At 45.6% G+C, this 23107-nt stretch overlaps 3 protein-coding genes across 16 annotated transcripts in view; all 3 read right to left on the bottom strand.

Moving 5' to 3' along the window:
• The window catches only part of Clip1 (CAP-Gly domain containing linker protein 1), a 145166-nt gene extending 136995 nt beyond the window's left edge, over positions 1 to 8171 (bottom strand). For 4 of the 14 annotated variants that reach the window (XM_029566564.1, XM_029566571.1, XM_029566566.1 and 1 more), the window contains exon 1: positions 6866 to 8158. The gene's annotated coding sequence lies outside the window, so the exon portion shown is untranslated. Of the gene's footprint in view, positions 1 to 6865 lie in introns of all 14 variants that reach the window. The other 10 variants (XM_029566567.1, XM_029566565.1, XM_008839322.3 and 7 more) reach the window with 8 other exon arrangements.
• Positions 8172 to 21164: 12993 nt separating this feature from the next.
• LOC103739100 (MLV-related proviral Env polyprotein-like) lies at positions 21165 to 22927 on the bottom strand. Its single transcript, XM_008839411.3, has one exon. The coding sequence runs from the start codon at positions 22892 to 22894 to the stop codon at positions 21239 to 21241; it is 1656 nt and encodes a 551-aa protein (XP_008837633.1). The 5' UTR covers positions 22895 to 22927; the 3' UTR covers positions 21165 to 21238.
• Positions 22912 to 23107, bottom strand: part of LOC103739099 — an 11777-nt gene continuing 11581 nt past the window's right edge. Inside the window, 1 exon segment of the mRNA XM_029566612.1 lies at positions 22912 to 22928. Coding sequence (XP_029422472.1) covers positions 22912 to 22928 — 17 coding nt within the window.

Genomic DNA, 23107 nt, shown 5'->3' with positions numbered 1-23107 from the left:
TTTACTGAGTTTTATATCCACTGATCTATCTACCAAAACAACTCTAAAGAAGCTAGTGTCCCTAATTTATAGATAAGAAAAGTGAGCTCCTAGCCAGGCGTGGTGGTGCACACCTTTAATCCCAGCACTTGGGAGGCAGAAAAAAAAGAAAGAAAGAAAAGAAAGACCACAAAAAAAATTAAAAATAAGCTGTAGATTCAGGGATAGAAAAACAACCAGAGTTTGTTTTTTTTTTTTTTTTGTCTGTTTGAAGCAGGGTCTCCCTGTAGCCCCAGCTGGCCTGGAACTCACTATGTAGACCAGGCTGGCCTTGAACTCACAGAGATCCTCCTGCCTCTGCCTCCCAAGTGCTGGGACTACAGGCATGCGCCACCACACCCGGCTGAGTTATCTCCTCTTTATACATCAAACCTAAATTCCAGATGACGTCACATCCTGAGCATCTGGATCCTCAGGCCTCAGCTTCAAAGTTAGTAGTGTAAATCAAGGACTTGCTACTTTCAAGTATCAGAAATGGGCAGACTTCAACTGGATCTAATCCAAGCTTAGCTATAAGTAAGCAAAGAGAATACAAACATCAAACTACTTAAGTTGGAAGCATACCAGGCCATATGCTTACATAAAACTTAGGGCAACAAAATGTCTGCCTTAGCCTCAGCAGGATTCCTGGGAAGAGAGAGGCACAAGAGGCAGATGAGACTGCTCATTTCCCCAGGAACTAAGACGCCAGACAGGCTTCCCAACAGAGATTCTGTACCAGGAGTACTTCTTCTTTTCAAGGATTTTGCAAAAAAAAAGTACTTTTTTTTTTTTTTTGGTCTTTTTGAGACAGGGTCTCCCACAACAAAAGAACAATTAAAAAAACAGACCCACCCAATGAGTTAGTGCTAATGGAATCTGTCCTTCTAGAAGTACCAGATGGAGACTTAAAGAAAAAACAGCTCTTTTCTAATTGTGGCCAAGATTCCTTGGTACCTCATGCCAGGGCCAGGATATTAACCCAGATGTCCTACCCAAATTCAAGGTTGATTAAGTAAAATCTGCCAACATATTTTAAAAAAGGAAGGGGGTGGGTAGAGAAATGGTTCAGTGGTTAAGAGTGCTTATTCCTGCACCCGGCATGGTGGCACACGCCTTTGATCCCAACACTTGGGAGGCTGAGGCAGGTGGATCTCTGTGAGTTCAAGGCCAGCCTGTTCTACATAGTGAGCTCCAGGCCAGCTGGGGATACAGGGAGACCCTGTCTCAAAAAGACCAAGAAAAAAAGTGTTTACTCCTCTTCCAGAGGACCTAAGTTCAGGTCCTAGCACACATGTCAGACAGTTCACAACTGCCTGTAACTCCAGCCCTCTTCTAGCCTGCACACATGTGGAATATATTCACACATATACATGTACACATCAATAAAAATTTTTAAAGGGCCTCCCTCTGTTCCCTGATTGGAATAAAGAAGTCATTCTTCCCTGAAATTCTTATACAGCACCATCACTTAATGTTTCTCTTTAAAGTATACTGTAACTCAAATGCCAATTTAAAGCACATGGATTCTTTGAGTTCAACCTATATGGGAAATATATAATATATATTAAAAATATATAAGATGCTGTAATAATTTAAAGCTTCCCTAAACAGCTAAAAAATTCACATCCAGAGTAATACACTGTTTCCAATTAAGATTAAAACGACATAAAAAAATTTACATTAAACAAAGTTTGAATCATGAAACTTCTAAGATTAAAAAGCCAGATTCTGCTACAAAAAAAGCACAAGATGGAAGGGAGCTACATGTGCAGATATCATTAAATACCCCAGGCTAAACAGAGATCTAGATAAATGCATAAAAATGGGGAAGAATATACTCAACTGAATACACTGAGAATACATTCAGTCTGGAGCTAGGTATACAGCCTGTGTAAAACCTTGGGTTCAATCCCCAGTAGGGTGAGGGGGCTGAAGTCTATATATCAGACACTGGCTAGCCCTGATTTGACCAGCCACTGATCTGAGGTTCTATTACCAAGGTATTCTGCACAATGATTAAAGTAACAAACTTTTATATGTCTTTTCTTCTTGCTCTGCATTCATTAGCTATGAAACTTTCAGTTGAGATAGTGAAATTCTTTGAGTCTCAGTTCTTTAACTCTACCTTGATCACAGCTGGGCATGGTGGTCAGTGTCTATAATCCCAACTACTGGGGTAGCTGAGGTAGGAGGATGGTGAGATCTAGCTAAGCCTGGGAAACACATTAAATTCTCATTTTAAAACCACCCACATAGGGGCTGGCGAGATGGCTCAGCGGTTAAGAACACTGGTTGTTCTTACAGAAGACCCAGGTTCAAATCCCAGCACCCACATGGCAGCTAACAACTGTCTGTAACTCCAGGCCCAGGGGATCCGACAGCCTCTTCTGAGCTCCACAGGCATTGCACGACATGGGTGTACTTACCTATATGCAGGCAATACACACATACACATAAAATAAAATTTAAAAAAAAAAAAAACCACCACAATAGCCAGGTGTGCCAACAACTGGCACACAACTGGAATCCCAACACTCAGGAGGCTAATAATGTAGGAGGATTGTGGGCTCCATAGAGAGCTCCTCAAAAAACTAAAACTAAACAAAAACTAAAAACTAAAACAAATAAGGAGTATAGCTCAGTAGTAGGGTGCTTGCCTGGTGTGTGAGGGCCTGGGTTCTATCCCCACAACCTGGATGGATGGACGGACAGATGGGTGAAATGACATTCTGTAAATTTCAGAATTTGGAAATATTTTAATAAACATTTTCAGGATTACAGCCTATAAACCCTTAAGTAATTTTTTCCTCAAGCTTCCCATCTCAGGGCCTTTGCACTTGCTGTCTCTATCTGGTATGCACTTCCCTCAGGGACCAACATTGCCTAACTTTACATCTCACTCAAATCACATTCTCAGCTGGGTCTCTTGCCACCTGACCTAAAATTTCCATTACCCTGACCCTTATCTGCAAACTTCATATTTCTCCTCCTCTGGTTTATTTTTTTTCCCTTAGTATGTGTGACTTTGTAACACAATATATTTATTTAGTATGTTTGTTGTCTGCCTCTCCTACTTAAGGAGAATTCCAAGAATATAGGGATTTCTGTCATTTTATTTAGGGCTGTGTTACCATCTCTGGAAAGTATGTAGCACAGTAAATGGCTCAGTAAATATCTGTGCTGTGAATCCTTAAGAGACCTCATGACAGCCCACAGATACACCACAGATTCATAAACTGCCTTTGGAGAAATCACAACACTTCAACAATACTGCAAAGGAGAAGTACAGGCTTCCATGACTAATAAACAGCACTGACTCCTCTTCATCAGAGAAAAATACACTTGACCTCCCACCTTATTTGTACAAGGAAGGGAGGAAAAGAAGTTATCTGGATAGTGTAAAGTCATACAAGGTGAAAAGGCTCACTTAACACTACATAGACAACTGGATTCTTTTTTTTTTGGGGGGGGGTCTTTTTGAGACAGGGTCTCCCTGTAGCCCCAGCTGTCCTGGAATTCACTATGTAGACCAGGCTGGCCTTGAACTCACAAAGATCCACCTGCTTCTGACTCCGGAGTGCTGGAATTAAAGGCGTGCACCATGATGCCCAGCTGACAATTGTATTCTTAATTTTTTATTATTTGCCTGCTGAGCCATCTTGGCTTTTTTTTTTCTTTTTGAAGCAGGGTCTCCCTGTAGCCCCAGCTGTCCTACAAGTTCACTATGTAGACCAGGCTGGCCTTGAACTCACAGAGATCCGCCTGCCTCTGCCTCTCAAGTGCTGGGACTACAGGCATGCACCACCACGCCCAGGCCCAACTGGCTTTTTTAAATGTTAACAAATACCATCTCTCTGTCTTTATTGATACCTCTAATTTTTTTTTCTACAAAACCAGTCTTGAAATTGATGCCATTTCAATTAACTAAATAACAAGCATTTATTGAGCATACAAAACTGGAAGATTGCACAGAGGATACCACAAAATGAAAGAGAAAGTCCCTTATCTTAAATATATACATTCTAGGGTATGGTGACGTATGCCTGTAGTCCCAGCACTTGGGAGGCAGAGGCAGGTGGATCTCTCTGAGTTCAAGGCCAGCCTGATCTACACAGCGAGTTTCAGGCCAGCTGGTGCTACTTTTGGTCTCAAAAAGACCAAAAAAGCATTCAACTGGGCTGGTGAAATGGCTCAGAGATTAAGAGTACTGGCTACTCTTGCAAAGGACCCAGGTTCAAGTCCCAGGACCCATATGGCAGCTAACAACCATCTATAACTGTAGTTCCAAGAGAATCCCAAACTCTCTTCTGACCTCCTTGGCATTGCATGACAAAGGTGCACTTACATATATTCAGGCAATACACTCATATGCATGAAATGAAAATAATTTTATTTATTTTTTTGATCTTTGAGAGACAGGGTCTCCCTGTAGCCCCAACTGTCCTGGAACTCACTATGTAGACCAGGCTGGCCTTGAACTCACAGAGACCTGCCTCTGCTGGGACTAAAGGCATGCACCACCATGCCCAGCAATACTTTTTATTTCTTAAAAAAATATTTATTAGCTGGGCATGGTGGTGCATGCCTTTAATCCCAGCACTCGGGAGGCAGAGGCAGGCTCTGTGAGTTCAAGGCCAGCCTGGTCTACATAGTGAGTTCCAGGCCCGCTGGGGCTACAGAGAGACCCTGTCTCAAAAAGACAAAAATTAATAAATAAGTAAATAAATAAAAAGTATTAAGCTCCTGGGGCTGGAGGGATAGCTCAGCCATTAAGAGCACTGACTGCTCTTGCAGAAGACCCAGATTCAATTGCTAGCACCCAGATGGCGGCTATGAACCTTCCTTAACTCCAGTTCCAGGGGAATCCGAAGCCCTCTTCTGACCTCTGCGGCACTTACGGGTGCACTCACATACATGCAGGCAATACACATAAAATAAAAATAATAAATTAAAAAAATTATTAAGCTCCTTAAGGACAGGAACCAGGTTAGCTTTTTTTGTGCTCAACAATGACTGAAAGAGCAGAGAAAGGCAGAATCTTAATCTGCAGACAGATACCTATGCAAGGTCCTACTCAGTTTTGTTTTATTATCCCTTTGAACTAGGCATAGTGGGAAGCTTAAGGTGTTCTTAATCACTGCCTCTGGATCTCAACAACTAAACATAAGCACTTAGTCAAGGAATCACCCACTTCCTTCACATTAATAAAAGGTCACCTTTGGTTTTCTGCAATAGATTCACTGATGAAATAACTAAGCACCCAGAGTCAGAAGACTTGAGTACAAATCCTGCAAGCATCAAATATTAGCTGTGATTCTCAAGTTACTTGACCTTTCAATGCCCTTTCTGTAAAATGGGGATGACAGCACCCTCACCAGGTTGGGCGATAGTGTAAGATAAAACACACTTAGTGTGAGATAAAACACACTTGCCCAGGGCTTGGCCATGAGAAGCACTCAATAAATGTATTATTTCAGGAGAAAAAAATGGCCCCAAGGCTAAGGCACAACATACCTAAGGATTCTAACAAAAGATCATTAAATCTAGAAGCCAAACACTGCTCTCCTGACTTGTAGACACTATTGATAATAGAATAATAAAATCCCAGAAACACACCCATAAAAGCGGCAGCAGCGGCAGCACTGATACTTACAAGTGCTCCAAACTGCCAAACACTGTCCTAACCTAAAAGAGGAACACAGGCTAGGCTGCTGAATCACACACTCAAAAAGGAAAAAAAAAAAAAAAAAAAAAAAAAATGTATTACAGAATCCTTTCCATTCTTCTTTTTAAAAACAGTACATGGCGCCCGAGTTTTTGCTAAAAACAGATATCCACACCAATGACAGACTCAACGTATAATTTCTTATGACCAAAAACGTGCGACTGGGAAGCGAAGCAGGGGGTGGTGCGCGGCTGCTGCCAGATGGAAACGCCACAAGAAATGGACTGACCACCGGATTTCGGAGCTGTACTCCAGAATTGATTGTGGTGGCGCACGCCTTTAATCCCAGCACTCGGGAGGCAGAGGGAGGAGGACCTCTGTGAGTTCAAGGCCAGCCTAGTCTACATAGTGAGTTCGAGGGCAGCTGGGGCTACAGGGAGACCCTGTCTCAAAAAGACCAAAAAATGGAATTTCTTTTTTTAAAATAGCGCCAAACCTTCCAATTCCCGAAACCAGAAGGTTCGGCTGTTATAACAGCCTCTGAACAAGTGTCATCTGTCTTCCGCGCCAGCCCCGGACGCCTTAGCAGGGTCGGGTTACCGGGCGGCGGTGATTTCATGGATCCGGAGCCCATGGCGCCCCTTCCACCTTCCCGGAGCATCACCGCCCGGCTCGCAAGGACAACAAAAGCCCACGGCGGCCGGGCCCAGCCCCCGCGACACCGACCAGGGGACCTCCACTCCAGCTGCCGGGCGCCCGGGGTCTGAGGAGGACGTGGACCGTGCTGCCCTGGGCAACAGGTCCGGCCCGACCGCGGCCTCCCGGAGGGGCACGGTGGCGCGCGCCCGGCAAAGCCAGGGAGAAGGAAGCAGGGAGGACCCGGCGGGGAGCGGCGCCCGCGGCGCGGGGGCCCCCGAGTCCACGCTCCATCTTGAGTCGGGCGGAGTAAGGCGAAGGCTGGGCCGCGCTGACAGAGCCGGACACGCGCAGCTCGCGACCCGCTCCGCGGCGACGCTCCCTCTGGCCGGCCACCCCGCGGGTTTCCTCGGCGGCCGCCCGGCGCGTGACGGAGCATGAGGCGCCGCTCCCCTCCCGGCCTCCCGGGACCCCAGGGCGGGATGAAGAAGCGCGAAAGGGCGGGACGCAGAGGAAGGGGAAGGAGGCCCGCGCCGAGCTTACCGCCTGGGACGCCGCGGGTCTCCACCTGCCTCACTGCAGCCGCCGCGGGTCTCCACCTGCCTCGCTGCAGCAGCCGCCGCCTCCCGCCTCCCTCCTCTGGGCTCTTCGGCTAGGGGCGGGGAAGAGCGTGACGCGCAGTAGCCGCGGGGCCGGGCCGGCGCGCGCTGCTGGGAGAAGACGGCGCACAGCGCCTCCCCTCGCCCGGCCGCCGTCGCCCGGGAGCGACCCACCCTGAAACCCGAGCTACCCACCGCCCCTTTGTCTGCGCCCCCACCCCCGAGTCCGCCGGGGAGCGTGGTATCCCCGGCTCACCGAGTGGCCTGTAGCCGCCGGCGCCTCGGCATTCCGGGCTGTTCCCGCAGTTCTGCAGTGATCGCAGAATTGCAAGTCACCCCGGGTGGCTCTACGTCGACCTCCGCGGCCTGCCGGGAAGTGCCGGCTCGGCTGCCTCCTCCCCTCGCCGGCAGAGCTGGGTGAGAAATCCCTTGGCACTGGCTGGAAGGGAGATGCCCACCAGCAGGCTGTGGTGCGGAAGAGCGTCTCTGCTCCCCGGGAAAGCACTGAGGGTTTAGAAAGAAAGCCTTTGACAAACCCAGGGCTGTAGCCCGTTAGTTTGAGAAAAGCCTTTTTTATTCGCCGCAGTCCCTTGGACAAGAGCTCAGGTTCAGGTCCCGTCCGGGCTCCACCCCTTTCTGGGGTCTCCTTTTGAAAGGGACTGGAGAGGACGCTGCAACGGCCAGCTCTGTGCTGCGGTAGCAAAGGGCGGCCAGCATTTTCGCTCCCAAGGACCATGGCAACCCCAGAAGTTTTGCAGCTTCGAGCAAAAATTTGCAGCTGTTGGAAGCCCAGGATTGTGCTGCGACTCTGTTTGATAAGAGGCCTCCGGCTTCCTCCTACCCAGGAGAAAAATCCGGAAAGTGACCTCCCTTGTTGACCTTTATTCAAAACGTCGTACTGCCTGCCCAAACAGCCTTGCACACAGCAGAGGGAGGGAACTCTATTGGAAATGCACGAAGTTCTGAACACTGTCAATTTATCTGCAAGGCCTTTTGTCCTTCAGTCTTAAATCACACACCCAAGAATTCAATAACCTAATTCAACCTGGGCCTAATTTACACGTTGTAAAGTCTGGTGGTGTAAGTACTCCTGGAATTCCTACTCTGAAAGGCATGCCTCACCCCCTCATCTGAACACTAACCAGCTCTTATAAGCAACTCAAGTCCTCATAGACGCGGTAGAATGAAGCAGAAAGCACTGTTAGTGGTGGAGTGCAACAGCAAACATTTCCAGGGTTTTCTCTTATTCTGTTCTATTAACTTTTTATTATTTATTTATTTTGAGGCAGGGTCTTAATATGTAGTTCTGGCTGGCCTGAAACACTATTTAGACCAGGCTGGCCTCCAAGTCCCACTGGCCTCTGCTTCCCAAGTGCTGGAATTGAAGGCATGTGCAACCACACCTGGTGAGCCTTTTTAAAGCAAATTATTTACTATAATTTGTGTGTGTGTGTGATTGTGTGTGCATATGAGCGCACCTTTACATGGACGACAGGTATTGCACGCAGTTCACCAAGCTTGCTAAGCAGCACCTTTACCTGCTGAATCATCTTGCTGCCCCCTATTGAGTCTGTCTTTATTTTTTAAAATACTGCTGTTCTTTTATGGATTAATTAGCATCAGTGGTTTTTTAAATGTTTATTTATATGCCTGTGCATGTGTGTGTGTGTGTGTGTGTGTGTGTATGCCAGATGTGTGGAGATCCCATGGAGGCCCAAAGAGGGTATAGGATCCCCTGGAGCAGGAATTACAGGTGGTTATATATGCTGCCAGAAGTGGGTGCTGGGACCCCAACTCAGGTCTTTTGGAAGAGCAGCAGCACTCTTAACTGATGAACTATCTCTCCAGCCCTAGTTTTATTTTTATTTTTAAAGATTGCATTAAATTGGGCTGGAGAGATGGCTCAGTGATTAAGAACACTGGTTGTTCTTGCAAAAGACCTGGGTTCGAATCCCAGCACCCACATGGCAGCTAACTGTCCTAACTCCAATTCCAGGGGATCCGACAGGACAGCCTCTTCTGTCCTCTGTGGGCATTGTACGACACGACACAGGTGCGCTTACTACACACAGGCAATACATGCATACACGTGAAATAAGGCAAGGTGGCACACGCCTTTAATCCCAGAACTCGGGAGGCAGAGGCAGGCAGATCTCTGTGAGTTCAAGGCCAGCCTGGTCTACATAGTGAGTTCCAGGACAGCTGGAGCTACAGAGAGACCCTGTCTCAAAAAGACCAAAAAAAAAGGAAAAAAAGATTGCATTAAATTGAGCATGGTGTGCATGCCTGTTAATCCCAGCATTTGGGAGGCAGAAGCCTGAGGATCAGGAGTCCAAAGTCATCCTCTGCTACATACAGAGGCCAGCATCAGCTACATGAGACCTTTTCAAAAAAGCAATGAAAACAAGAAAAAGAACACCCACATTATAATATTATTTATGTTGAACTACTGAGTGGTTTTTTTTGTTGTTGTTGTTTGCTTGGTTGGTTAGGAGGCCAAACTGAACATAAGAGAGCCTCTCCAAAAAAAAAGAAGAAAGCAATAAAACAAACCAAAAACCATATGTGATGGCTAATCTTGGTTGTCAACTTGACAACCTGGGCAGAGGGAACCTCCGTTGAGGAATTTCCCTCAGCAGAGTGGCCTAAGGTCAAGTCTGAGGCATTTTCTTCATTGCTAATTGATATAGGAGGGCCCAGCCCATTTTAGGTGGTCCCATCCCTAGGCAGCTGGAAAGAAACTATAAGAAAGCTAACTGAGCAAACTAAGGGGACCAGGTTAGTAAGGTTCCTGCCTTGCGTTCCTGCCTTGGCTTCCCTTGATGATAGACTGTGTGGAACCTGTAAACCAAATAAACCCTCTCCTCAAGTAAGTTTTGATTAGTGTTTTATCAGAGCAACAGGAAGCAAACCTGAACACCACATTACAATATTATTTATGTTGAACTACTGAGAGTGTTTTTGTTTAATTGTTTGGTTTTGGTTGGTTTTTGTTTTGTTTCGTTTCATTTTTTTTGAGACTTAATATAGTCCAGACTAGCTTGAAGCTCACTATGTAGCCCAAGCTATCCCCAAACATGACAATTGGCAACCCTCCTACCTTAACCTTAACTGAGTTTTTTGTTTTGTTTTGTCTTTTTGAGACAAGGTCTCCCTGTAGCCCCAGCTGGCCCGAAACTCACTATGTAGACCAGGCTGGCCTTGAACTCACAGAGATCTGCCTGCCTCTTCCTCTGCCTCCCAAGAATTTAAGAATATTTTTCATTTTTTTAATTTTTATTTTTATGTGCATGAGTGTTATGCCTGCATGTGTGTACGTGCACCCATGTCATGCAGTACCAGCAGAGAACAGAAGATGGCGTCAAATAACCCTAAAACTAGAGTTATAGGACAGTTATTAGTCACCATGTGGGTGCTAGGATTCGAACCTGGGTCCTCTGCAAGAGCAGCTAGTGCTCTTAACCACTGAGCCATCTCTCCAGCCCTGATTTATTTATCTTTGTTTTATGTGAATGAGTGTTTTGCCTACGTGTATGTAAGTCTACCACATGCAATGCCCAAAGAAGCCAGAAAAGGATTTCTGATCCCTTGGAACTAGAGTTAAGGGACCCAAGTTGGGTTACCAGTACCCACATGATGACTCCATCTCCTGCTTCTGGCCTCTATGGGCACTGCATACACACCAGATACACATGCATACAGGCAAAACACTTATTATACACATAAAATAAATTTTAAAAATATGTGTTTTCTATAAAAGTATAAAAACAGGGGCTGGGGATATAACTCAGTTGGTATAGTACTTGCCTACCATGCATGAAACCCTGGGTTTGAGTCCCCAGTACTGCATAAAACTGGGCATGGTGGCCCATGCCTGTAATCTTAGCACTCAGGAGTGCTAAGTGATCAGGACGATCAGAAGTTCAAGGTCATTCTTGGCTAGACAGTGAGTTCAAAGCCAACCTGGGCTACATGAGAACCTCTCTAAAAAAAAAAAAAAAAAGTAGGGCCAGCAGGATGGCTCACTGAGTAAAAGTACTTGCTGCAAAGGCTGATAGCCTGAATTTGATCTCCAGAACCCACATCAAAAAGCCAGATGTGATTAGGCATGGTGTACCAGGGAGGCAGCCAGACCTCTTTGAGTTCAAGGTCAGCCTGGTTGGTCTACATACAGAGTTCCAGGCAGCCAGGGCCAGAGAGAGGGAGGAGGAAGGGAGAGGGGAAGAAGAGAGAACAGAAGAGAACAGAAGAGAAAAGAACTGAGCATGGCCCACATCTGTAATTCTAGTACTCCTGTAGAGTTGGAGGTGGAGACAGGAGAATCATCCAGAAACTCTCAGACCAGCTAGCCTGGAGTGCTGCAGTGTAGCAGAAATGAAAAGATACTCTACTTCAATACAAACTGGAAGGAGAGCCAGCAAGATCTCAGTGGGTGAATGCATTGCCACCAAGTCTAACAATCTAAGTTTGATTCCCAAAACCTACATGGTGGAGAGAACTGACACCTAAAAGTTGTCCTCTGCCCTCCATGTACATAGGCCATGACATCTGTGTGCCCACACACATATGCACATAAATAATAACAATAATAAATAGTAAAACATTTTAAAGTGGGAGAGAGCTGGGCATGGTGGCATACTCCTTTAGTCCCAGCACTTAGGAAGCAGAGGCAAGTGGGTCTCTGAGATCAAGGCCAGCCTGGTCTACATAGTGAGTTACAGGCCAGCTGGGGCTACAGGGAGACCCTGTCTCTAGTAATAATAAATAAATAAATAATAAAAAAGAGGGGAAAACTGACTCCCAAAAGTCCTCTGACTTCTACATGTATGTCATGCACACCCACCAATGGCATGCTCCCACTCACACTTAACACACACACACACAATAATAATAATAAATTGGGCTGGGCATGGTGGCACAATCCTTAAATCCTAGTATTTGGGAGGCACAGGCAGGAGAATCTCTGTGAGTTCAAGGCCAGCCTGGTCTGCATACTAAGTTCCAGGCCAGTCAGAACTACACAGTGAGCCCCTGTCTCAAACAAAATTAATTAAATAAATAAAAGTATAATAACAGCTGAATTGACCAGAGTTTAGAAGATAGAAGATAAGTGACAAATGTAAAAAGTCAAGAGCTTCCAAACTGTTCAAAAGGCAAGGAAGTCCATGAATATTGATTTTTGTCATGTGTACCCCTGAAACAAAAAAATAAAGGTTTAAACTGGTTTTTGTTTTATTTTGTTGTTTTGTTTTGTTTGCAGGGATTGGAACTCAGGGTCTCATAAATGCCACTGAGCTATACCCCATCCCTAATCATATCATTAGTTAACCAGTAGGATAACTAAAATAATGTAGGCCTATATTGAAGGAAGAGGTAGCCAGGCCTTAGAACAACAGAAAGCCAGTAAATATAGTTGATACAAGAATAACAGCACAAATATGTTTTCAAAGAGATGGAAGTTACTACCAGAAGAATAAAAAGCATATTTAATGGTTTGGGGGCTGGAGGTATATATAGCCCAGTGGCAGAGCACTCACCTACATGTATGAGACCCATTCAATCCTCAGAATTGCAAAAACAAAATAACAACAAACAAAATTTTTTTAAATTAGAGGCTTGTGTGGCAGCACATGCCTGTAATCCCAGCACTGAAGAGGAAGTGGGGGGGCGGGGAATCACCATAAATTGACCAGTCTGGTCTCCATAGCAAGTTCCAGGACAGACTGAACTACAGATTGAGACTTTGTCTCAGAAGCAAAACAGTTGGGCATGGTGGCCCCATGCCTTTAACCTTAATACTCTGGGAGGCACTTGGGAGGTGGATCTCTGTAAAATCAAGACCTACCTGATCTATGAGATGAGTTACAGGTCAGCTAGGGCTACAGCTGTCTTAAAAAAAAAAATCAGGGCTGGTGACACTTGGAACTCCCTATGTAGACTAGGGTTGCCTTGAACTCCCAGAGCTCTGCCTGCCTCTGCCTCTCCAGTACTGGGATTAAAGGTGTGCACCACCATGCCGTCTTTCATTCAATTTTTTGACTCAAGGTTTCTCTGTATAACCTAGGCTGGCCTAGAACTAGTAACCTTCCTGCTTCAGGCTCCTAAGTGCTGCGTTTACTAACCTGAACAGAAAGTCTTTTTTTTTTTTTTAATATTGCATTTATTGGAGGTTTTTTTGTTTGTTTGTTTGTTTGTTTGTTTGTTTTTGTTTTTTGGTCTTTTTGAGACAGGGTCTCCCTGTAGCCCCAGATGTCCTGGAACTCACTATGCAAATCAGTCTGGCCTTGAACTCACAGAGATCCGCCTGTCTCTGACTCCTGAGTGCTGGGATTAAAGGCATGCACCACCACCCCTGGCTATTGTTTTTTGTTTATTTGGTTTTTTGTTTTTTTTTTGTTTTTTTTTTTTTTTGAGACAGGGTCTCTCTGTAGCCCTAGCTGGCCTGGAACTCACTATGTAGACCAGGCTGGCCTTGAACTCACAGAGATTCACCTGCCTCTGCTTCTGGAGAGCTGGGATTAAAGGCATGTGCCACCATGCCCAGCTGTTTTTATTTTATGTGTATGTGTGTATTGCCTGCCTGTATGTAAGTGCAACCACATTGTGCAATGTCTGTGGAGGCCAGAAGAGGGCATTGGATCCCCTGCAATTGGAGTTATAGGACAGTTGTTAGGCACCATGTGGGTGTTGGGATTCTAACCTGCGTCCTCTGCAAGAGCAGCCAGTGCCCTTAGCTGCTGAGCCAGCTGTCCAGCCTCCAGAGAGAGTCTTACACTACAAAGAAGGAAAGCAAACAAGACAAATCTCACATTGACAATTACTGCTATGTTGAGGCTGGAGACATGACTCAACATATGAGCACTGGCTGCTTTTCCAGAGGACCAGGTTCAGCCTCTCAGCACCCACATGGTAGCTAACAAGTGTCCTGTAATTCCTCAGACACTGCACACCACAATGTACTAACATATACAGCAGCAGAACATTGACACACATAAAATAAAAATTAACTCCTTTAATCCCAGCACTTGGGAGACAGAGGCAGACGGATCTCTGTGAGTTCAAGGCCAGCCTGGTCTACATAGTGAGTTCCAGGCCAGCTGTGGTGACAGGTCGAGACCTTGTCTCAAAAAGACCAAAAAAAAAAAATGTCATACTGCTGGTGGTGGTTTTATGAAATTATTTGAAAAGCAAAATGATGGGGCTGGAGAGATGGCTCGGCAGTTCAGAGCACTGGCTGTTCTTGCAGAGGACCCAGGTTCAGTTCCCAGACCCACATGGCAACTAACACCCATGCTTAACTCCATTTCTAGGGGCTCCAGCGCCCTGTTCTGGTCTCTTGGGGCACTGCATACCCAGGGTACACTTACATACATACAGCAAAACACTCATACACATAAAATACAAATAAATAAAACATTTAAGGCAAAATCATGAAAAGCTGACAAACTGCTAGTTTAGATTCACATGACGGATCTCAAAGAGAACCATCTTGAGACAACAAAAGCAGCATTGTACACATCCAATTAACAGAAGCAGCGTTGTACATACTCAGTTAACAAAGGACAGTGTCAGTAGGGCCCCGCATATCATGATGTAGACTATAATTAGAGCCTTCAAAATAAACTAGTCCTTCAAGTACACAATGCTTTACAGTGTGGGAATTGAACAAAATCACTTATAAAATTCCCACCACAAACAATTTTTAAAATTCTGTGACTTTTTTATCCAGTAAAACAAAGTATTTTTGAAATCAGTGTTTGATGCAGTGCTTCTAATTCAACATATTTTCTGTTGAGCACATGAAAACTTGAAACTACCTTCAGCAAAAATCAAGTGGACTAATGGACATGTGCACACACGTTCACAGCAGCACTCTGTTTTACGAAAGTGAAAAAATGAGAACAGGACTGGAAGAGGGTTCAGTGGGTAAAGATGCTTGCTGCCAAGCATGGGGGCCTAGGTTCAATTCCCAGAATCCACATAGCAGAAGGAGAAAATAGACACCCAAAAGTTGTCCTCTGACCTCCACACACATGCATCATGGCACACAACCCCAAACCCACCAAAATAAATATGGGGGAATAAAGGTAAGAACAACCAAAATGTCCATCAGCCGATGAGTGGATATAAAAATGGCTGTACATGGAACAGCACTCAGCCTTTCAAAAAATATTGACATCTTCTACAACATGGACGACTCAGAAGCACTAGACTGAGTGAAAGAAGCCAGACACAGACTGTGGGTCTCTGAGACTGATCCCCAATGCCACAATCACACAGAAAACATTAACTATTTCCTAGAGAAAATGCACTAAACAAACAAAAAGAGCAAAAGAACATGGTGGCTCATACCTCCCAGCATTCAGGGAGGCTGACTCAGGAGGACTGCTGAAAGTTCCAGGCCAGCCGTAGCTACAAAGTAAGACCTTGTTGCAAACAAACAAGCCAATAAATGGTAGAGTACCTACCTAGCAGGCATAAAGCCCTGGGTTCCATCCCCAGTACATAAACCAGGTAATCCATGCCAGTAATTCCAACACCTAGGAGGTGAAGGCAGGAAGATCAGAAGTTCAAAGTCATTCTGAGCTATATAGCAAGTTGGAGTCTAGCCTGGAATACTTGAGACCTTGTCTCTAAAATAAATAAATAAATAAATAAATAAATAAATAAATAAATAAATAAATAAAAATAAATAAATGAAAGGTTAATAGCAGTGTGCTGTTTGGATAGGCTGGGTGTGGTGGTGCAGCCCTTTAATAAGAATATAAGGTAGGCAGAGGCTTGTGGATCTTTGTAAGTTTAAGGCTACCCTGGTCTACATAGCAAGTTCCAGGCCAGCCAGTGCTACATAGTGAGACCAGTTTCAAAAAAAAAAAAAAAAGCTAGGCATGATGGCATAAGCCTGTAAAACCAGCACTTGTGAGGCTGAGGTAGGAATATTTTGAGTTTGAGGCCAGCTTGAGCTACACAGTACATACCAGACAAGCCAGGCTATCTCAAGCAAGACTATCTCAAGCTGAACAGAGTTGCTGACATCTATAATCTCAGCATATGGAAAACTGAGGGAAGAGGATTGCTGTGAGCTTGGGGGGCAGCCTGGGCTACATAGTTCTAGGCAGCTTGGGCTACAGAATAAGACTCCATTTTCAAAAGAGAGAGAGAGAGCCAGGTGTGGTACGCCTTTAATCCCTGCACTCTGGAGGCAGAGGCATGTGTATCTCTATGAGTTCAAGGCCAGCCTAGTCTACAAAGTGAGCTCTAGGTCAGCTGGGGCTACAGGGAGACCTTGTCTCCAAAAGACCAAAATAAAGATAAAATAAATACAAATCCCAGTCCCCAGCAATAATTATTTGAAAAATAATAGTAATAAAAGATAGAGACCCTCTCTAAAAAAAAAAAAAAAGAGACAATGAAAGAGCCAGTGTGTGTTAAAACACACCAGTAATTCTAGTACTTGGGAGGCAGAAGTGGGAAGATCAGGAGTTTGGGGGCATCCTCAGGTATATAGCAAGTTCAGGGCCAACTTGATTCCCTACCTCCCTTCCCCACAAAAGAAAAGGCAGCTTCAGTTAAGAACACATACTGCTCTTGCAGAAGACCTGAGTTAGGCTTCCAGCACCCACACTGGGGTGCTTGAAAACACCTGTAACTCTAGCTGCAAGGGACCCCAAACCCACTTCTTCTAGCCTCTGTGGGTGTCACATGCATGTCCTCACTCACAAACACACACATACATACATTTTTTTTTCTTTTTTTGAGACAGGGTCTCCCTGTAGCCCCAGCTGGCCTGGAACACTGCCTTGATCTCACAGAGATCCACCTGCCTCTGCCTCCCAAGTACTTGGATTAAAGGCCTGTGCCACCAGGCCCAGCTAGGGTTAGAGGCAGAGGCAGTCAAACCTGACTTTTTATGTGGGTGCTAGGAAGTCAAACTCAGGTTCTCATGCTTGCAGAGTGAGCTCTCTTTCCACTGAGCCATGTCCCCAACCCATAATAATAAAAAAAAAATCTAGCTATGCGTGGTGGGCACGCCTTTAATCCTAGCACTCGGGAGGCAGAGGCAGGTGCATCGCTGTGAGTTCAAGGCCAGCCTGGTTTACATAGTGAGTTCCAGGACAGCTGGGGCTACAGGGAGACCCTGTCTCAAAAACACTAAAAAAAAAAATCTTAAATACAAAGAAAAAGAGCCAAGGATGGTGGCCTAGCCTGAAGTTCTAGTAATCAGGATGCTATGACAGAGGATTATAAATTTGAGGCCACACTGAAATACAGAGTGAGTTCAAGCCCAGCCTATACAGCATATCAAAACCCCTTTTCAAAAACAAAGGAAATAAACTTTAATTTTGTTTGTTTCATTTTCTTTATATATACATGTATATACTTTAATTTTTATTTATTTGCTTATTTATTTTGGTATTTATTTATTTTAATTTTATGTGTATGAGTGTATTACCTGCATGTGAGTGCACCATGTAGTACAATGCCGTGGAGGTCAGAAGAGGTCTTTGGATTCCCCTGGCTAAATAAGATGTTTTTTAAAGATAGAAAAAGATGGGGCTGGAGAGATGGCTCAGTGGTTAAGAGTGCTGACTGCTCTTGCAGAGGACCCGGGTTTGATTCCCAGCACCCGCATGGTGGCTGCAAACTGTCCTCCTTAACTCCTACACATAAAATAAAAATAATAATGCCAGGCATGCTGGTACACGCCTTTAATCCCAGCACTCGGGAGGCAGAGGCAGGTGGATCTCTGTGAGTTCAAGGCCAGCCTGGTCTACGTAGTGAGTTCCAGGACAGCTGGGACTATAGGGAGACCCTGTCTCAAAAAAAAAAAGAGCAAAAAATTAAATTAAATTAAATAAATAAAATATTTAAAAATTAAGAAAAAAAAGATAGAAAACGAAAGTGTCTTGTTATGTAGTCCCAAGTGACTTGAATTTTGAGATCTTCCTGCCTTAGCCTCCAGAGCTGGTCTCCGGACCTGTAGGGCTTAAGTGACCCTCCGTCATCAGCATCTGAGTATCTTGGGACTAAATGTCATGCCATAGACCTTAGCTAAGAGTTTTCATTTTATGTTTATTAATTATTATTTTGAGACAGGGTCTCATGGATCCCTGGCTGGCCTCAAGCTCCTTATATAGCCAGGGGTGACCTTGAACTTCTGATCCTCCCGAGTCTACTACCCCAATACTGGGATGACGGACATGTACAACCATGCCTGATTTATATGGTACTGGGGATTGAACTCAGTGCTTTTGTCCTCCTCCATATTTGACAGACTAGAAGAAAACCCTTAGACAAGTGTGGCCCCATGCCAGCACAGTGATGGCATGGGCTAGTTCAGGTGTAGGAGATAGCCAATTTGTCCTCTCAGGCCTGCCTTGGAGGCTCAGTGGCATGGATGGCTTGAGAGCTTTGTGTTCCCTTGCTGGAACTCCATATGGCAGCATTCTGGCAAAGTCTCAGCGGAGTCTACTGTGCCAGTGGTTGGAGGAAGGTTAAAGCAGTAAGGGAGAGGCTTTGAGTCCTGACTATACCAAGGCAAGTGTATGTCAGGAGCAGACACAAGCAAGCACAGACACACAGAACCAGGATGGCCTACCCTCCAAGGACTCTGCTGTGTGTGACATTGCTAAATTATCTACCAGCCCTCTTCCTTATTTTTATTGACATAAACTCATATAACATAAAATTAACTATTTAAAAATAGACAATTTGAGCCAGGCATGGTGGCACTCGCCTTTAATCCCAGTACTCGGGAGGCAGAGACAGGCGGATCTCTGTGAGTTCAAGGCCAGTCTGGTCTACATTTTGAGTTCCAGGACAGCTGGGGCTACAGGGAGACCCTGTCTCAAAAAAGAACAACAACAAAAAAAGATAAATACACAATTGGGTAGCATTTATTGTATTTACAATGCAGTTCCTCAAAATGTTAAACAGAATTCTTGTATGACCCGACAATTACACTCACAGATGTAGTCCCAAGATAAATGAAAACATATGTCCACAAAAATTTGTAAGCAGTTGCTATGGTAAGCTGGTTGTGGTGGCGCCTGCCTCTAATTCCAGCACTTTGGAGGTAGAAACAGGAGGATTACAAGTTCCAGGCTGGCCTGGGCTACATACCAACTTCTAAATTTAAGCCAGCCTGTATCACATAGTGACACCCTATTTCAAACAAAGCAAAACAAACATTCATGACAGCGTTATTCATAAGAACCAAAAAGTAAGAACAGAAATTTTTGGATGAGCCGATGGGCAAAATAGCAAAATCTGCAAAATCTACAATGGGATAATTCTTGGCTCTCCCTGTAGTCCTAATGCCTGGGCCTCTGCCATTCATATGTTGAGATCATAACAACAACAAAGACTTTTGAGCTGGATGTAGTAGTGAACACAGGACTCAGCACATAGCAGGAGGATCGGAAACTCAAGGTCATCCTCAGCTATACACTGAGTTCAGTGCTGGCTTATACTACATGAGACCCTGTCTAAAAAAGAAAGGAAGGATGGGAGGGAGGGAGGGAGGGAAAAGGAGAGAGGGTTGGCTGAAGAGGAGGAAGGAGGGATGGAGGGAGGGAGGGAGGGAGGTAGGGAGAGAGAGAGAAAACCAGCCAAAAGTCAGTCTTGGTAGCACATGCCTGCAATCCTAGAACTCAGGAGGCAGAGGCAGCAAGGTAGCAGGATCTCAAGTTCAAGGCTAGCCTGGTCTATATGGCAAATTCCAGAATAGCCAGGACTACATTGCAAGACTCTCCTAAAAAGGACCCCAAAGAACTAGAGATGTAGCTCAGTTGTCAGAGAGTGTGCCTGGCACACAGGAATCCCTGTTTTCCATCCCTAGCACTGAATAAACGGAGCGTGGCACCTGCAATTCCAGCACTTGGGACTTGGAAGAATGAGAAGTTCAAGGTCAGCCTCCACTATATTGCAAGTTCGAGGCCAACCTGGGTTACACAAGACCCTGTTTCAAAATTTTTTTAAAAATCCAAAGTCCAGCTGCACATGGTGGCACACATCTTTAGTCCCAGCACTCAGGAAGCGGAGGCAGGCGGATCTGTGAGTTCAAGGCCAGCCTCGTCTACACAGTGAGTTCCAGGCTAGCTGGGGCTACAGGAGACCCTGTCTCAAAAAGACCTCTCCCTGCAAAAAAATCCAAATTCCATGATGTTAATAGGAAAAGAGGACCTTAGGGGAGGTGACTAAATTATGAAGAACTCTCAGAAATGGAATTAGTAATCTTATAAAGAGACTACAGATGGCCAGCTAAGTCCAACTACCATATGAGGACACTGAAAAAGATGCTGCTTACCAAACAGGAAAGTCTCATCAGGCATCATGTTTGCTAGTGCCTTGATTGTTTTAAAATTATTTTTATTGGGGCTGGAGAAATGGTTCAGTGATTAAGAACACTGATTGTTCTTGCATAGGACCCAGGTTTGAATCCCAGCACCCACATGGCAGCTAACAACTGTCTGTAACTCCAATCCCAGGTGATCCGACAGCCTCTTCTGACCTCCGCAGGCATTGTACAACATGGGTGTACTTACGTAGGCAATACACGCGTTACACATAAAATAAATAAATAAATAATTTTTAAAAATCATTAAAAAAATTTTTTTAATTATTTTTATTTATTAGCCAGGTGTGGTGGCACACACCTTTAATCCCAGCACTCGGGAGACAGAAGCAGGAGATCTCTGTGAGTTCAAAGCCAGCCTGGAGCTACAGGAAGACCCTGTCTCAAAAAAAATTTTTTTCATTTATTTTATGTGTATGAGTGTATTGCCTACATGTATGTATATGTACCTGTGTCATGCAATGCCCAAGGAGTCAAATCCCCTGGAACTGTGAAAGACTGCGCCCCAATTACCCGGGAACAAAACCAACCACTGCTGGATGCAACAAGCATGAGGGGTTTATTGAAGTACACAGGTACCTGCGGGCGCACCAGGCTCAGAGCTGTGAGCGCGCCCGGGTGGGTCTGGGGTAGTACTTATATACCTAAGGCAGGAAGCAGGTTCTTACAGAAGCAGATGCATGGTAACAGACTTATGATTGGAGAGTCTAAGTCAGGCACTGGTGGGGCCAGCTGGTGGGGAGCTGGCGTGACCGACAGTTGGGTTCGGGGAATTTAGATCAGTATCTACTTCCGCTTGTTTTGGCCGTTCTGAGCACATCTGGGCTTCTGGGGTTTTTCCACTCAGGGTTAGAACATTTTTTCTCACGGCTGCCAGTTTTTCAAAGTTGAAGGGGCTACAGCTCGAGGGTCTTTCATTCCCCACTCTTTCTAGTGCCTGGGAAAAATCTTTTACCTTTCTTACGGGATTTCGGAGTCTGCAGTGTTCAGCATTTGGTATTGATTTTTGAGAACTAAGGTCTGCACAACAGATAGGCGGTCCCTCACAAACTGAAGTATTCTATTGAGGATACAGGGCCCAAGGGTCAGCAAGAGGAGGATGATAAAGAGGGGGCCTAGAAGGGTGGAGACTAGAGTAGTTAACCAAGGGCTATTATTAAACCATCGTTCAAACCAGGGTTGTGAGGCTTCTCGTTCTTTCTGCCTGGCGTCTAGCCTTTGGCGGAGCTTGGCCATGGAGTCTTTAACGACCCCAGAATTGTCTGCATAAAAGCAACATTCCTCGCCCAGTGCCACACACATTCCTCCTTCTTTTAAGAATAACAGATCTAACCCCCTTCTATTTTGAAGTACCACCTCAGCGAGGGAGCTAAGGGACTCTTGTAAATATGAGACAGATTGCTCAAGATCTCTAATATCTTCACTTATGGCTTTTTCTAGGTTAGCATATAACTGGGGCCCTTGTACTAAGGCTGCTGTCCCGGTCCCAACTCCTGCCGCGACTCCAGCCCCGAGGAGTAAGGCTAAGGTTAGGGACACAGGTTCTCGTTTAGCCCAGTGAGGTCGCTGTGTAAAGGACCTCTCCACCTCCCCAGCAGGATGGTAAAATATTCGGGGCAAAAGTTTAATCATTATGCAGAAGCCCCCAGTGCCATTAAGGACATCGGGGCTCAGACATGGAGTAAGTCCCCCATTACATGCCCACCAGGCTCCTGGTTGGGGTAGGAGATAACTACCTTGCTCTTGAGGGAAGTCTATAGTCTTGTTGCAGAGGTGGGTGTGAGTCTGAGGGGGTTTTCCTAAGCAGAGCCCGGATCCCGAGACCTCCGCAAGAGTCAAGGGGTGAGGAGTTCCTGCGTGGCATCGGGGTTCGGACACTGTAACCTTACTGTAGTTTCCTAGGGTGGCTATTCCTTCATAATAGGGCGGGGCTGCCGCCAAGCATAGCCAACAGGACTTAGCCCGTTCAGGTGCAGTTTGATTAAGGGCTGAGTGGGCTCCCAGGACTAGGTTAAGCAGTCGATCCCCCGCTCGAGCTCGGGAACTCGCTCCCGAGGTGTGGTTGGGGTGCGAGGGGTGAGCCCCCACAGGAGTGACAGGAGTCATAGCCCCTGGTATCTGCGTTCCACTAGGGGGATCGCTCCCTAGGAGTCCCGTCAGGATACGATTGGGGCCTATGGGGCTTGGGGAGATAGTGGCTATTTCTCTCTTGAGCATAAATAACCCGAAGGGGTCGTAAGTGGTTTTTCGGTACAAGAACAGGCCTTGTTTACCTTTTTCTGTAAATTGCAACTGATGGAAGTTGCACCTCCCTCCTTCATTGTTACGACAAGAGCTTTGGGAACCACTCTGGACTTTGGACACCTTGATTAAATCCCACGTTGAAGAAGGGTTCCAGTAGACACTCCCGGTAGTTTCACATCCCCAATGGTAGCAATAGCCGTACTCTGGCCCTCCACACCTATAGTTCTCGGATACATCTCGCCCCGTGCCTGGGCACACATATACTGTTTCTCCATCCCAATCATCCCAAACACAAGGGGCCCCTGGACTTAGTACCTTGCATACATCAAAGGTCAGGGAAGCTGGGAAGCTGGTCATCAGGGGACCTTCCATCTTGGTTTGGTTTAGGGTTAAGCCCGAGGTGAGACTAGAGAGGGTCCAGGTGACTGAATAGAGTTGGTGGGGGTTATCTGCAGATTTTCCAAGGGCAAGCCCAAGGGAGGCTAGAAATATCAGAAAGCCTTGGAGAGCTTGATTTTTAGGGGGTTGGGGGATCGGGTGACTCGCCACGTTCCGGCTGGGGCAGCTTCTTGGTGCGCGGGGTCC

Source organism: Nannospalax galili, unplaced genomic scaffold (assembly GCF_000622305.1).
Source record: "Nannospalax galili isolate Female #2095 unplaced genomic scaffold, S.galili_v1.0 scaffold218, whole genome shotgun sequence".
NCBI lineage: Eukaryota > Metazoa > Chordata > Mammalia > Rodentia > Spalacidae > Nannospalax > Nannospalax galili.
The sequence above is the reverse complement of the archived record's forward strand: the minus strand, read 5'-3'. Positions and strand labels throughout refer to the sequence as shown.